At 45.3% G+C, this 14181-nt stretch overlaps 1 protein-coding gene across 2 annotated transcripts in view; it reads right to left on the reverse strand.

The window, feature by feature from the left end:
- Nucleotides 1-14181, reverse strand: part of CFAP92 (cilia and flagella associated protein 92 (putative)) — a 292821-nt gene that overhangs the window by 150951 nt on the left and 127689 nt on the right. For both annotated transcript variants that reach the window (XM_069206631.1, XM_069206632.1), the window contains exon 5: nucleotides 3613-3744. In XM_069206631.1, coding sequence (XP_069062732.1) covers nucleotides 3613-3744 — 132 coding nt within the window. The remainder of the gene's footprint in view (nucleotides 1-3612; nucleotides 3745-14181) is intronic.

Raw genomic sequence — 14181 nt, forward strand, 5'->3', positions numbered from 1 at the left:
CGGAGTTTTACGTCATATCGTTGGTGATGGTGTTCACCACTGCAGACGTGACCGCCATCTTCTCTGTCCCACTTCACTTGATTCCTGACTCTCTACAGGTCAACACCTTCACTGCGTGTGCTGCTGTGTCCTGTGTCTGGAACCCGCGATGGCCCATGCTACAGGGGGAAGGGCCACAGCCTTCACATCAGAGGAGTTGGAGAAGCTTGTGTATGGCCCTCCAGACCAACAGGTGAGTACCTTATGGGTACGTTGAATGCAACATGGCTATATGGAAATGCATGTGTGTGCTGGCAGTGTGTCATTCTTGAGTGTATTTTTGCTGCTTGCAATGTGTATGCAGAGGTACGGGTCATGTGTGGGCTTGACGTGAGATCTATGCAGTATGTAAGCCATTTCTGTTACACAATGGAGTGTTGAATTCATGGTGTCCATTCATCTGTGTTCCCTATGCAGGTCAGCGCCCATCAGAACAAAGGGTTGTGGTGTGCCATCGGAAACGAGGTGTGGTCCCTGGAGGTCCATGGCCGGCAGAGCACCCACTGCAGGAAACGGTGGGAGGGCCAAAGCGATGGGCCCGGAAGACCGCAGAGGCCCAGCTGGGGACGGCCTCCCAATGAGGGAGGGGTGCCCGTAGGACCCTGACCCCCCCTAATGGCCTGCATACTGGCGGTGGCAATCCTGAGTTGGATGGGCGCTTGAGGGCACCACAGCAGCCCCAAGGGGGTGAGTATACACTGTGTGGCATTATTTTGTGTTGCCTGCCATGTTGTTTGGGTGCAAGGTTCTAGTCAGTGGATGCCCCAATGTGCCTCTTTAGCTAATCTTGTGGAGTCCTGCTTAGCAATGTAGGGTGATATGTACGTTTGGTAGTGGCAAGTAGCTGGCATACCATGGCAGACATGGCTTGGTGAGTCCCAGTAGGTGTGCAGATGTTAATGTTTGGATTCATTTCTGCTGTTGTTCACAGGTAATGGTTTGTCTTTGCGGTTTATAATGCACAGTGTTAGTCTCAGTGAGTGATTACGATGTGTATGCCATATGTGCTGTTGTTGCTGTGATTAACCCTGTGCTGCCTTTCTTTCTCCCCCACCCTCTCTCCTTTTCTCATCCTGTCCTTGTGTGCATTAGCATCCTATGGTGAAGGAGCAGTGGAACCGGCGAGTGAGGGAGCTGCAGCCAACGGGCAAAGTCCACCTACGCAGAGGGGACCAGTGGGTTGGAGGGTGAGGGGAGCACTACGCAGGAGACAGGAGCTAAGACATCTGACTCACATTCCTCCTCCAATGGAAGCTCCCTGGTGGTGGTGGACCTCTCTGGGACCACCCCAGGTACAACATCTTCGCCACCCTCGTACCAGCACCGCCCTCCCAGTAGCCCCCCACCCAGTTGCCTGTGGCAGCATCTCCTTCGCCCCAGGCACCTCAGGCTCTGCCCCAGTCATCCCTGCTGTCCTCACTGAGGAGGCCATTGACCTCCTGAGATCCATCTCTGTAGGGCAGTCAACCATAGTGAATGCCATCCAGGGGCTAGCATCTCGGATGCAGCAATGCTAAGCCTACCTGGAGAGCATTCATGGTGTCTTGGCTGCCTTACAGAGATCATTTCAGGATCTGGCCTCCTCTTTGATGGCAGCCAGTGTCCCTACTTCATCCATCCCCCCTCCAACTATCTGTTCACAGTCCCAAAGCCCCCTCCCCCAGCCATCCCACGCACAAAATCAGACCAGCATGCACCCAAGACAACAGACAGGATTCACACAGACAAGCACGGGCACCACACTTGAATCCACAAGCATACACACAGCCAACACACAGAAGCACATACAACAACAGCCACTGCCTCCACTGTCTCCCCCTCCTCCTCCCTCACAGTCACATCAACACTCACACCTGCAATCACTGCATCTTCAGTCCAGGATCCTGCCACTTGTACAGCCTTGCCCACAGTCACCACAACAGCAGACACGCAGACTAGGACCCTATACACCACATGTGCAGTCACCACCACCACCATCACAACCTCATGCAGCACACCCACTTCACTTGCAGACACCACCACAACATACATACACACCTACTGTTTGTCCTCTCCCACTCTGTCTGCCCCCTTCCAAAGACACAGAAACGCGCCCACTCAGACACTGAACAGCCATCCACCTCACACAAGCACACTGTTCATGCACCTGCAACCCAGACCAGCCCACCTACTCCTCCTACAACCACTCCCTCTACCTCCACTCCTAAACGTGCCCCATTGGCCCTAAGAAACTTTTCCTTTCACTCCTTGACTTCTTCCCTCCTCTTCCCCCGTCCTGCCCCTAAGTGGAAGCTCCATCTCCCCCAGCCCAGTACCTCCAGCTCCCAGTCCACTCATGTCCCTCCCTCTGCAGCTACACCTGCCACCAAAGGGCACAAGAGTGACACTCCGGCCCCCTGCTCCAAACCACCACCTCCACCCCCTAAGCAACGGAGCAAGGACCTGCGCCTCCCAAACCCAAGTCCAAGGACCCCCTTCCCAAGAAACCCTCCCTCCCACCACCCCTCTACCCCGTGAGGTGCCTGATGCCTCTGCCCAGTGGAGTGATTGGGCTGTCAGGACTGAAGTTGGGCCTTGGACGTTGTCCTGTGGCTTTTCACGGACATTGGACTGTCCAATAGCCCTTTCTGTGTATATATATATATAGAGAGAGAGAGAGAGAGCGAGAGAGAGAGATATAGAGATATATATATATATATGATCTATTTTATTGGGGTAGCTGTTTCCACCGAATTACAGTGGTTGGACCAAAGGTATGTGTCCTGGCTTTCTTTGCTCCTGGCTTATGTTGTTGTTGTAGTTCTCTGCAGACAGTTCTCAGGGTGTGGTCTGTGTGTATGATGTGTGTTGTGCATGTGGGTGTGTCACTCTTCCCTCCCTCCCTTGTGTGCTAGGTGGCTGTACTCACCATCATCGTCAGCGTTGCTGCTCTTGGACTGCCATCACCTGGTACAGCATTGACAGGACTTCCAGTTTGGGTTCCATGGCGGCTGCGGACTCCTCTGTGTCCCTGGATGTGAGTGTCTCCTTTATATGATTTGTTTCTGCCAGGCTTTTGGTGTCGGTGGTCCAGCCCCAGAAATCCTTGTGGTCTGCTATGTCATAATATGGTGGCAGGGTGTTGTGTTCCACCAGCCTGAAGATGGCAAGTGCCGTGGTGAGTGGACGGACCTCATTGGCGGTTCAGGTGGTACATTGGCTGTCTATGGGAGGGATCACGACCATGGTCGTAACTTGGCAGTCTTCACTGCCACACTTGTGACGGACCTACCGCCATCGCCGGCGTGGTGGTCAGCTGACCGCCATTGTCATAATGACCACCTTAGTATGTACAGACATTTGCACATCACACTGTCAGAATTTAAGTTAGATTTTGAAGATCAGCCAGAGTCTGTGCTACTATTATCCATGGATGCTTTGACATTTGCAAAGAACCTAAAAGTAGCTAGTAGTGAGAGAATTCTGCACATAGATAGGCTTGTAAGCAACATTTACAATATGTTTCACATAAGAAATTATGCAACAGACTTTTTCATTGGAAAAGTGTTTCTTATGCCTTAAAAATGTTCCTACCTGTAACTCTGTTATACTGAAGTCCTCTTGGTGAAGATATTGGATTAATGTCTTTGAGACTAATAAAGCTGTGTGGAGGTTGAGTATCTTCATACAGTTTTCTTTGTTTTAAAACCAAATTACTTGTTCCCACTTCAAAAAAGAAAAAAAACAACAATGTATTGTGAAATGACGATTTAAAAGATGCATGAACATATTCTGTTTCCAAAACCATTATGAGCATCATTACAGTAGTGATATGTTTTTATGTCTATATTTAACAAAAACATTCCATCAAGATGTTTCCTGGATTAGTGAAGTCAAAAATGCAAGTATGCTAGCACAAAGATGTGCAATATTATCAGATGTTTTGGGAAGAAGGCACAGAAGAGGCTGATCAGATAGGAACTAGTTTATGATTCTCTGCCACCGATGCTATCACACCACACACATGCAGTATGTCTAGAGAGAGGACCATCAACCTGCCCTATTCTATGCAAACAAGCTGTGCATAGCCATTGGCGGTGTGCAACAAACTCCCTATTCCCATCCAAAAAGTGACAAAAAAAACCTTTAGGCATGGATCAGTGGCTGGAGGGCCTGCATACAGGAAGGCCTTCTGTCCTGCTTAAGTTCCACCTAAACCTGCTGTGTGTGTCCTTGAGCCATGTGTAGTGGCCTCTCAGAGCAGGGGCTGACTTACAGCCAGGCCCTGCTCCCAGTCTCTAATATCAGCCCGGTGCCACCCAAAACAGTGGCACATGATCTTTTACCACGCAGAGAAGGGTACTTAAGTAACTGCACATCATGTGTGGGATCATACAAGTCTCTTTAGAGCTTCCACCAATATTTATCTCATTTTGCAGTTGTTACTCGATCTTTAAGCAGTCTCAATGCACTAGTAAATTCACTGTTTCACCCTTTCATGTGTATTAGATGTTTCCACAACCCATAGTCCATTTCAGTTTGTCATTCCAGGCATTTAGTTGGGCAGATGAATAGATTTTCAGTTCTTGGATTTATGAAACATGCAAAAAACACAACATTCAAAATATTTTGTGTGTACCCAAGGAGTCTTTGGAAATATCCCCAATGGAGGGACTGAAATTACTGAAGCAATTTCCTTACCCAGATTTTTACGCATTTAGCAAAACAAATAGGCCAAATAGTTGTCTAGTGTGAGATAGTGCTACGACACATAGGCCCATGCACTCCGATTAAGCTGACATCTCCCACACTGAATGGAATATAAATACTAGAGGTCTAGCTTAGTATTTCTGTTAAACAATAGAAGAGGTACATTGTAAGAAAACTGCATGTTCTTTACATTTGTGAAAATTGGTGTAGACTCTGCATCAATCGATTAAGGATCCAGTTCACTTCTGAAAAGTAAAAACCCTTACGCAAGACTCTGCTTGATAGAATCTCGGGGAGGCTAAATCATTTAATACACCTAAAGGCCTTAAATTTGGCTGTGTTATAAAGCTCTGAAGCTGGAGACATTTTCTGGATGCTCAAACCCTAAAGTATCACAAAAGGTTAAAAAAAAACACCAAGTCACCTGAACCACCCGACTCAATTTCCAGGTTAGTGCCTCACTTCTAAGGTTGCCTGAAAAAGTGGGATTCTGCCAAAGTGTCCAACAGTCAGATTCTTAGTCAGTTTTAAACCTATGGTCTGCCAATTTTGCTGAATGCTAAACTATTTCCCATGTAGGTGCCATTGTGGGAAATAAGAAGCTAACTGAAAATGCTGTTTAGCACTGATTGTAACTATAAATAAATAAATAACTATAAAACATGCAGGTAGGTACGATGAAGAGGCTACTTTTTAAAGAACCTACTGAATGTGTTCATATAATAAAATAGAACTAACACCCACCTCCTTGAAGAAAAGACAAATCAAGGTCTGGCATAGAATTTCTGTCACTCTTTCCCCAATGCTTGCAATTATATCGAACACCATTTTGCTTCAAACTGCCTGATGTATCCAAACAATCACATCAAAGTATTTATATATTTAGTTCCACAGTCCTTAGAGGTTGGTGATCCTAGGATGGAATTATAGATTCTGTAGACTCTCACCTTGTCAAACATTGAGCATGTGGTGTAACTCATCTGTCATCTTCTGCTAAAGCACATTCCTATGCCATACTTTTACAGTGGGACTTTGGTTAAGTATCCAGTGTATTGCAATGTGTTATCTGGCCAGTATTAAGCAAAGGCATGTGAACCTCTATCTTATCTTCCCCTTCCTGGGTCTCCGAATCAAATCCAAAATGCAATGATCTGTCCGTTGCTCCATCATATCTCCACCATCTCCTCTGCAAGCATACCATCACCCCACAGCACTCCACTACTACTCTATAGGGGCATACCATTATTAAATGTTGTCATCACTAATAGTTTATCAAGGACATATGTCCTCACTAGAAGGTTAAATGGACATCCTTAAGCTTGAAAATTGCAGTGCCTGACAGGATCTTGACAGGGATACCTGCCAGATGCCATTGTAGGTCCAGTGAAGCCCTATCACAATCTTCCTTCCATTTTGCACTAACTGCAATCATGTGTGAAAGTCTATCAGACTTTAACAATATATATTTACCAAAGATCATAGGTTTGCAAGACAATGGGCCAAATACAAACCTACAAAATAGCTGGTGTTCTAACCTTTAAGGAAGGATACATTTAATTAAGTAATCTTCTCTTTAAACATAATGTTTTGTGGATTTATATAAAAATATTAGCCTACTTCTGAGTGATACAGGCTCTAATTAGGGATAAAACACAAACAGTAGATGTGGTAAGCATGCTAAAACATATGAGCTGGAGCTATGACGTTGACTAATTATGTAATTATGTTAAGTATATGTACTGAATGAACTGAATTTCCTGAAAGCTTAGTCTATATATCTATTAATATATATGTATATTTCTAGATCTATAAATGATGTTTGAGTCATAAAGGTGATTCCTAATACCAATTCATATTTGAAGAGCAAGTTCCATATGCTTCTGTTATTTTTTCTACCTTTGGGATCACTGTCACTCCAAGAAATGTTTGAGAATGTTTCGATTCATAAATATGGTTAATTATTATGGCCATACTTCCTCAGGAAGAGTGATGATTTAATGGCAGCACAAATGCAGCGGCAGCATATTTTTACAACTCAACCCCTTTACATACTGGAAACAGCTTTTGTGATCTATGAACAATTTGTCATAATTAACAGTAAAGGAGGGTAGCTAGAATATTCATGGATACATGATAATGGGGCTTTTAAGTCAGATTTTCAATGTCTTTTTTGAGACAGGAGTACTAAACTCTATTTATTTGTTTTGTATTTTTTTACAGACTTTTGTGTCTGTAACAGAGTAAAATATTATACCTTTACCACGTGTAAAGTAATGATTTCTGCTTCTGTTCAGAGACAAAATAAGAATTGACGTCGCAGATGGCATGCAGAATTTAAATTTGGAAATGGGGATCAAAGTCAATGCCCACCTTGCTGACGAGGCTCCAGAGTTTTGAAAGTGGAAGGAAGAACAGAGTATCTAGAAGAGACAAGCATCTCACATGACACTATCATGAAGGACATTCAATGTCAAGAATACGCTGCAATCCTGGAGAGTAAGGACTTGGAAAATGCTCTAGAATCAAAAACCTGAGAGTGAGATGCCTAGCAGATGGTGTTGTGGGCCCAGACACTGAAGTGTCTGTGGTGTATCTCTTTTCCTCTCTGCTGGGGGATGGTCCCCAGAGATCTGACTAAAGAGAACCCATCCAGTTGGACCAATATTGGAAAGCCCACAGAAGAAGATGAGAGCTGTGTCACAAAGTTACAAAACATCGGGGAGAAAGTGAAGGCTCTCAGGACAGCGTGAGTAAAAGATATAAAACCCTTCTGAGGCTCTGAATGTGCCATTTTTCAAGGCATAGCTGTGGCATGATCTGTCACGCCGACAACATAAAACAGACAGGACCTTCCCTTTTTGAATTAACTTCAAATTTCCAAAAAAGGTTTGGAACTTCTCTGGTGGAGATGAAGCATCAGGACTTTTGGGGCTTCAGATTGGGACTGACTCAGAGAATGGTGGAAATAGAAGCAAGAAGACAAGATTGTAATGAAGAAAAGACAATAGATAGCAGGCAAAAGACTGAGACACGGCTAGTTCCAGCAGCATATCTGAAGGTACCTTGTCCCAAGTGGTCAATGGAGTGAATGTTACTTCCGCTGGTACACATTTTCCCCTGGGACAGTCATTAAACAACTATGTGACTGTGTTTTATAATCTTTATATGTTGAAGAAGCAGGTCCAGGGTGGAGTTGAGGGGGTTTTATCTTCCCACTCAGCTCAGACAACAACCCAAGGAAGCAGAATTGGGCTTTGGCAGATATGAAGGTTGGTCCATCTTTCCTTAGTTTGTTGCCATATCTGATAAAGGAGTTGGGCCCAACTACATGTTCCTTTGTTCTCAGCTGGTGGGTAGAGATTTGTTTATTGCGAGTGTGGCAGAGGGAGGGAAACTGGTCCCCTGCACTCAAACAATGTAGTCCTAGCCAATAGCACACCTAGCCTTATTTCGTACTCTTAAAATTGAAATCCTGTTTTATACTCCTATTCATTACAGTATGACTGTTTACCCATATAATCAAGAATGTACCAATCTTCTAAAATCACATGTATGTTGTTTCACATTAGTTTGGAGCTCCCAGTAGCTTTGAATATGCTTGCTAACTTTCAGGATTCAGGCAGGCCTTAAAGCCATGTTATTCATGTTCTACACTTACAGATTTCCTAGTAGCGTAACCTCACTTTAGAACCAGGCAGTGGAAGCAGGGAGTTAGAAGAATAATAAGTCTAGTTTTAATTTTATCAAGTGATATAATCTTTTCAAGGACGTTCTGTGCTTTCTCTGGGAGAAGACCTGATCATTAGATACGTTTTTGATTGAATGATTGAGTGTAATCATCAGACGTACCCTATCTTCCTATGTTTTTGCACCATCTTATTTAACATGACCACACAGATTATCTGTATTGCTATTATTACTGCTATGGTTTTCAGTATGTGCTCTATAGGTGTGCTCTAGCTACCTTAGCCACTTATTGAATGGATGTGGGTATGGTTGGAGCTAATTTATACATATCTTTCTCCGTACCACAAGTATCATGTAGAAGAGTAGGCTTTGTTGTGAACGTTGAATATGAAGGTTCAAGTTGAAATCTGTGCCCAAAGCAAATATTATGGCTCACCTTGACTTCGACTGTCAGGATTTCAGATATAATAGTACTCACATGATCCCTAAATCACTTAAATGATGGAGACATTGGAAATATATGCTTATTGGAAGCATCAACCTCACCAGTTTCTGCAAAGTCCAGTAAATCCAGTGTAGGACATAGGAGATTTATTCTTTAGGGTGGTGGGTTTAATTGTAGTATAAAGAAGTCTCCAAGATACTTCCTATGTATTCTTTAGCTCCAGTTCAGTAAATATCCTTCCCAAATTCAATAAGCATTCTTTACCTTCTTATCTTCTGCCTTTAACAGCTCCCAGGACCAGATGGAGACTATTTTAATGGTTGAATGTTCTGGACCTGGTCCTCTTCCAGCCTATGGCATCTTGATCCCTGACATGATATCATCTGTATATAGTTAAATCTTGAAAGTTCTCATTTTGTAGCCCCTGTTAGAATGTCCCACTGTACCAAATCCTGCCCAATCAGGAGGTGCCCCCAGAATTGCATACCTGCATCTCTCAAAGGGAGGCTTAATTTAGCTAACATAGATGCTGGAGTACCTGGGAAATTCCAGATGGGGGCCAAAAGTGGAATAGTAGCCTATGCCGACTATTTTTCTGAAGCTGTACTACAATTTTACACTAGCTTTCAACACTTTAAAAATGTTCAGCTTCCTATACACAGAAGCTAACTCTCCAGATCTCACTGAGATAAAGCCCTGGCTGAGAGATAGACAGCTGCCAATCTTCCTAAATGAAGAGAAACGCAGGTTAACATTACAATAATGTTAACTTAAATTTCAATTAAGTCATAAACGAAATTAAATATTTCCTAAATTGAATTAAAATTATTTTTCTGAAGTTTAAATTAAAAAATAAGTTCCCTCCAAAGCTAGAAAAATATTTTTGGCATGCACTATTAAAAGTGATGTATAGAATTATTTAAAAGTAATTTAATTCAATTTTGAGTTCCAGAAGGAGCTTGGGTATTGAGAAGGACGACTTCACCCATTTACTTTCATTATTGCAGATGATACACTATTTTATTTGAAGAGGCCAGAGGACTCTGTTCCATGCTGTTTGGCTAGCCTCAATGAGTTTGGAGAAATAGCTTGACTTTAGATCAACACTTTTTATTCCCGTTGGGGACACTGAGAGGCGGACTTGTACCCTGACTGCCTGACTTAGGCCTGAGGTGGGAAGTAGACAAATTCAGATACCTGGGAATAATGGTGGACTCAACAAAAGAGGGACAGCATTACCACAATATTGATAGGATACCAGAGGAAATGAAATAATTCATAAGGCTGTGGAACACACTATGGGGATATTTACTAGAAAGTGCCACAGCGCTGCGCCAAAATTTGCAGTGCCACGCTCCGTCACTTTAGAAACGCAGGGATGCGCCGTATTTACAACAATACGGTGCACCCCTGTGTTTCCCCTAGTGCTGGCGCTAAATTTTGCATCTTTGCACCATAGTGAAAGGGTGTTTACATTGAAGGGAATGATTGTTTATGTGCAGGAAGGTCCCTTCCTGATCATAAACAATCTACAATGGTGATTTGGCACTTCTATATGTGCCGCAGAATGCAGCATACATAGAAGTAACAAATCGTCATTATTGAATGATTGTTTATGTGCAGGAAGGGAAACATTCATTTATGGTGTTTTGCTCTTTCTATGTATGCTGCAAAATGCAGCACACATAGAAAAAGCAAAAACCGGGAGAAATAAAAGTATTTATCCTCGTTGAGTCATGCTAATGCCACCCCTCTGATGAAAGGGAGCATCTGAGAAGGAGTCTGCTGTGACTTCAGCACACTTACAGTCAACCCCATCGAATGCAGCAGGCTCGCCATAGTATGAAGTTGGGAGACGACAGCTTAGAGTGAGCCCGCCTTCAACAGCCAGTCATTGAAATAATGGTAGACTGATACCCCTAATCTCTGCAGATGAGCTGCAACCACCGCTGTCACCTTGGTGAACACCCAAGAGGTGCTGGTAAGGTCAAAGCGGAGCACTATGAACTGAAAGTGCTTGTGGCTTACCTTGAACAGCAGGTAACGCCTGCGGGCCAGCAAGATAAGCATGTGGAAATATGCATCCTGCAAGCCCAGTGGTACCAGCCAGTCTCCTTGGTCTAGGGAAGACAAGACCTGTGCTAAAGTGAGCATCTAAGTTTCTCCTTTTTGAGGAAGAGATTAACAGTTTGGAGGTCTACAATAGGGTGTAGTCCCTTGTTCTTTCTGGGAATCAGAAAGTAGCAGGAATAACAACCACTGCATACTTCTGATATAGTTACCCTCTCTATAGCTCTCTTGGCCAAGAGATCTGTAACTTCCCCTCACAGCAAAGATAAATGATACTCCATCTGTTGTTCTTGAGTTGGCAGTACAGGGGGAGGGGAAGACTCCAAAGGTAGAGAGTAGCCCCTCCGAATGATCTGCAAGACTCATCTGTCCAATTTAATGGACCACCATTTGAGGAGATGATGTTGGATTCTCCCTCCAACTGGGCACCCATTGTCTTGCAGAACCAGATTAGGAGGGCTTGGAAGCTATAGGTGCCGGGGGGGGGGTGATGGTTGATAACTTCTGGCTACCTGACCTGTGGCACATCCCTTCCATAGCCACAAAAGGGGCAAAAGGCAGCCTGAGGACGAGGGGCCACTGAGATGCCCAAGGACTTGACCGCACCCAGAGAGACCTTAAAGCGCTCCAGCACCGAGTCTGCCTTCTCTCCGAATAGAAGAGTCCCACCTAATGGCATGTCCATGAGGATGGCCTGGACATCCTCTGAAAAGCCAGATGTTCTCAGCTAGGCGGGGCGCCTCAAGGCCACTGTCAACAAAACTGCCCTGCCCAGTGAGTCAGTCGAGTTCAATCATGGTGAACTGAGCTTCATCCCTCCCATCTTTCACTGCTCCGGAGAACACAGCCCGAACCTCCTGAAAAACCTGTGCCAGCACTGGCTCAACCATATCCCACAGCGTGTGGTAATAACAGCCCAAAAGGCAGGCAGTGTTCACCGACCGCAATGCTAGGCTGGCAGAAGAAAAAAAAATATTTCCAAAGGTATCCAGCCTTTTGGATTTCCTGTATGGGGGAGCGGCAGGGAATGCGCCATGGGAAGTTGAGGCCTGGACCTCAGGCTCTCAGGGGTGGGGTGTCGGCTGAGGATACTTGGGTCACCTGGGGCAGGTCGATGGTGGCAGGCAATTGTCCTGTTCACTGGAGCCCCGATGCTGGACTTGGATCAGGTTCCCAGCAAGGCATCAGTCAGTGCTTCATCGAAGGAAGAAGGGGCTCTGAAGAGGAAGTTCCAGGTTGAAACACTTCCGTCAAGAGGTTAGTCTTGACCACCACCGATGGAGGTTCAAGGTCAAGGATCTCTGCTGCCCTCCTCACCACATCGGATATGATGCTCCCTCCTCCCTGGTCAAGGTAGGGGGAGAATGCAAATGAGATCTGGAGATGTGTCCAGTCCACTCGGATCTCCAAGTACCTCATAGCAGTCCAAAGATGTACCTAGCTGGTATTCTAAATTGTCCAGTGACCCCTCCCATTCTTCCCCTAAGCCTGGCTGCTCTGAAAAATGGTCAGAGAACTACCTAGGATCAATGGGCCCTGTCGGTGCCAGAGTCTATGTTGAGCTATGCCATTCTGTCTCTGAGTCATCAGGGATGACAATGGAGCTGGTGCTGCCTGTGGGTGCCGGCAGCGCCATGAGCATTGGCGTCAGGGCATGCGGTGGAGTAGGTCACATTGGCACGACCAAATCAGAGCTGAGGCCCCAAGCTGCTGGCGTGGAACCTGATGGGGCCACCTCTCACCCCATGTAGCCTGAAGGGCGTGCCGGTGGGGCTGGTCCACTCAAAGATGAGGCGCATGGCCTTGACAAACTCCCTTACCTGAGAGGGTGCCCCTTCGGCTCCCGCAAACAGAGGGAGGCTCGAAGTAGGACCTCGTAATGGCTCTGCGGAACCTTGCCTGGGATGCCCATGTTCAGAAGTCGTTGCATTGGCTAACGGACAAGGAGAAGTCGAAGCACGCTTTGACTTCTTATGCTTCTTGTGCCTCTTCCCTGAGTGTGCCAACGACCTGGAGTGGGGGGAACAGCACTTGGGGCTCCAGGAGCGGTCCCGCGACCTTCTCTTCCACCTCAAAGGAGTTACGCTAAGAGGTGTCGAATGCAGGGCTGCAAGCAGCTTTAAGGACCGATCCGTCAAAACCTTCGGCGCCATGGCCCAGCACTCCAAGCACGACGTGGAGTCTTGGTTGCACTCGAGGCACCACAAACAGACGAAATGGGGGTCTGTTAAAATATGGAGTGATAACAGGCACCACACAGCTTGAAACCTGCCTTCCTGGAAGACATCCTCAACACATAGTGAAAAAATAGCTGACAAAAAATCAAAAAACCTGCAAAAATTAGACAGATGGGTAGCTTTTCCCCAGATCACCGCTAAATGGCACAAAAAGAAAAGAACTGACATCGGTGTGCTTGGGTGGAGCCTGTATAGGTGACCGTGACATTACTTGCAGCGCCAACGACGTACTGAAAGAATCCAGTCTGATGCCTGGGAAATTCAAAGGTAAGGTATGTACAGCTAGAAGTCTCTATCAGATATTAATAATGAACAGCTTAGTGGCAGACACTAGAGGAGCAAAGATGCACCTCTAGAGACTAGAGGGTCTGAGATTACACCATAGGTACACTGTCTTTGGCCTTAACCTTGAAGGTCTCAAAGCAAGGCTGATGGAACTTAAACTGAACGCTCCTGAGAGACCCAGCCCTTAGAATTGTACCTAGGCTCAAGCAGCTGAATGCGTCAACAGTAACGAAACAAAAGGGGTGGAGACGAGCACATGTGGGATTTCTTTAAAGTAATTGTAAGAGAGAAATGCATTGGGCTGCATTTGAGCCATAAAAACATATGCACCTGGAAGAGGGAAAGAATGCGGAACCTCAACACAAAGTGACACACTTAGTAAAGTTTTGCCCCTGTTGGGTAAACATACTGCTTTGACCACTAACAACACATACACAACACTTCTTTACTTAAAGAAGAAAAGTTATGATTAATAGAACAGCACAGGATCACAGGTAGCTCACCTGTTTAGCTTTTTTGGCAGAGGCTTGAAAATAGTTGTGTACCAGAAATACTACCTTTGGTCAGAAAGCAGCTTTTTGCTATGGGGGGCAGACTTGAGGAATTGCATTCCTTCGAGGCATCCCTCTGTGGCACACAGGACCTACAAGATTATCTGCAAGCCAACTCCTTAAACAACATTACCACCTAATGACTGATCTCATCTAGGCAAAAAGAGCCAGAAGGTCA

The sequence above is a fragment of the Pleurodeles waltl genome, chromosome 9, assembly GCF_031143425.1.
Source record: "Pleurodeles waltl isolate 20211129_DDA chromosome 9, aPleWal1.hap1.20221129, whole genome shotgun sequence".
NCBI lineage: Eukaryota > Metazoa > Chordata > Amphibia > Caudata > Salamandridae > Pleurodeles > Pleurodeles waltl.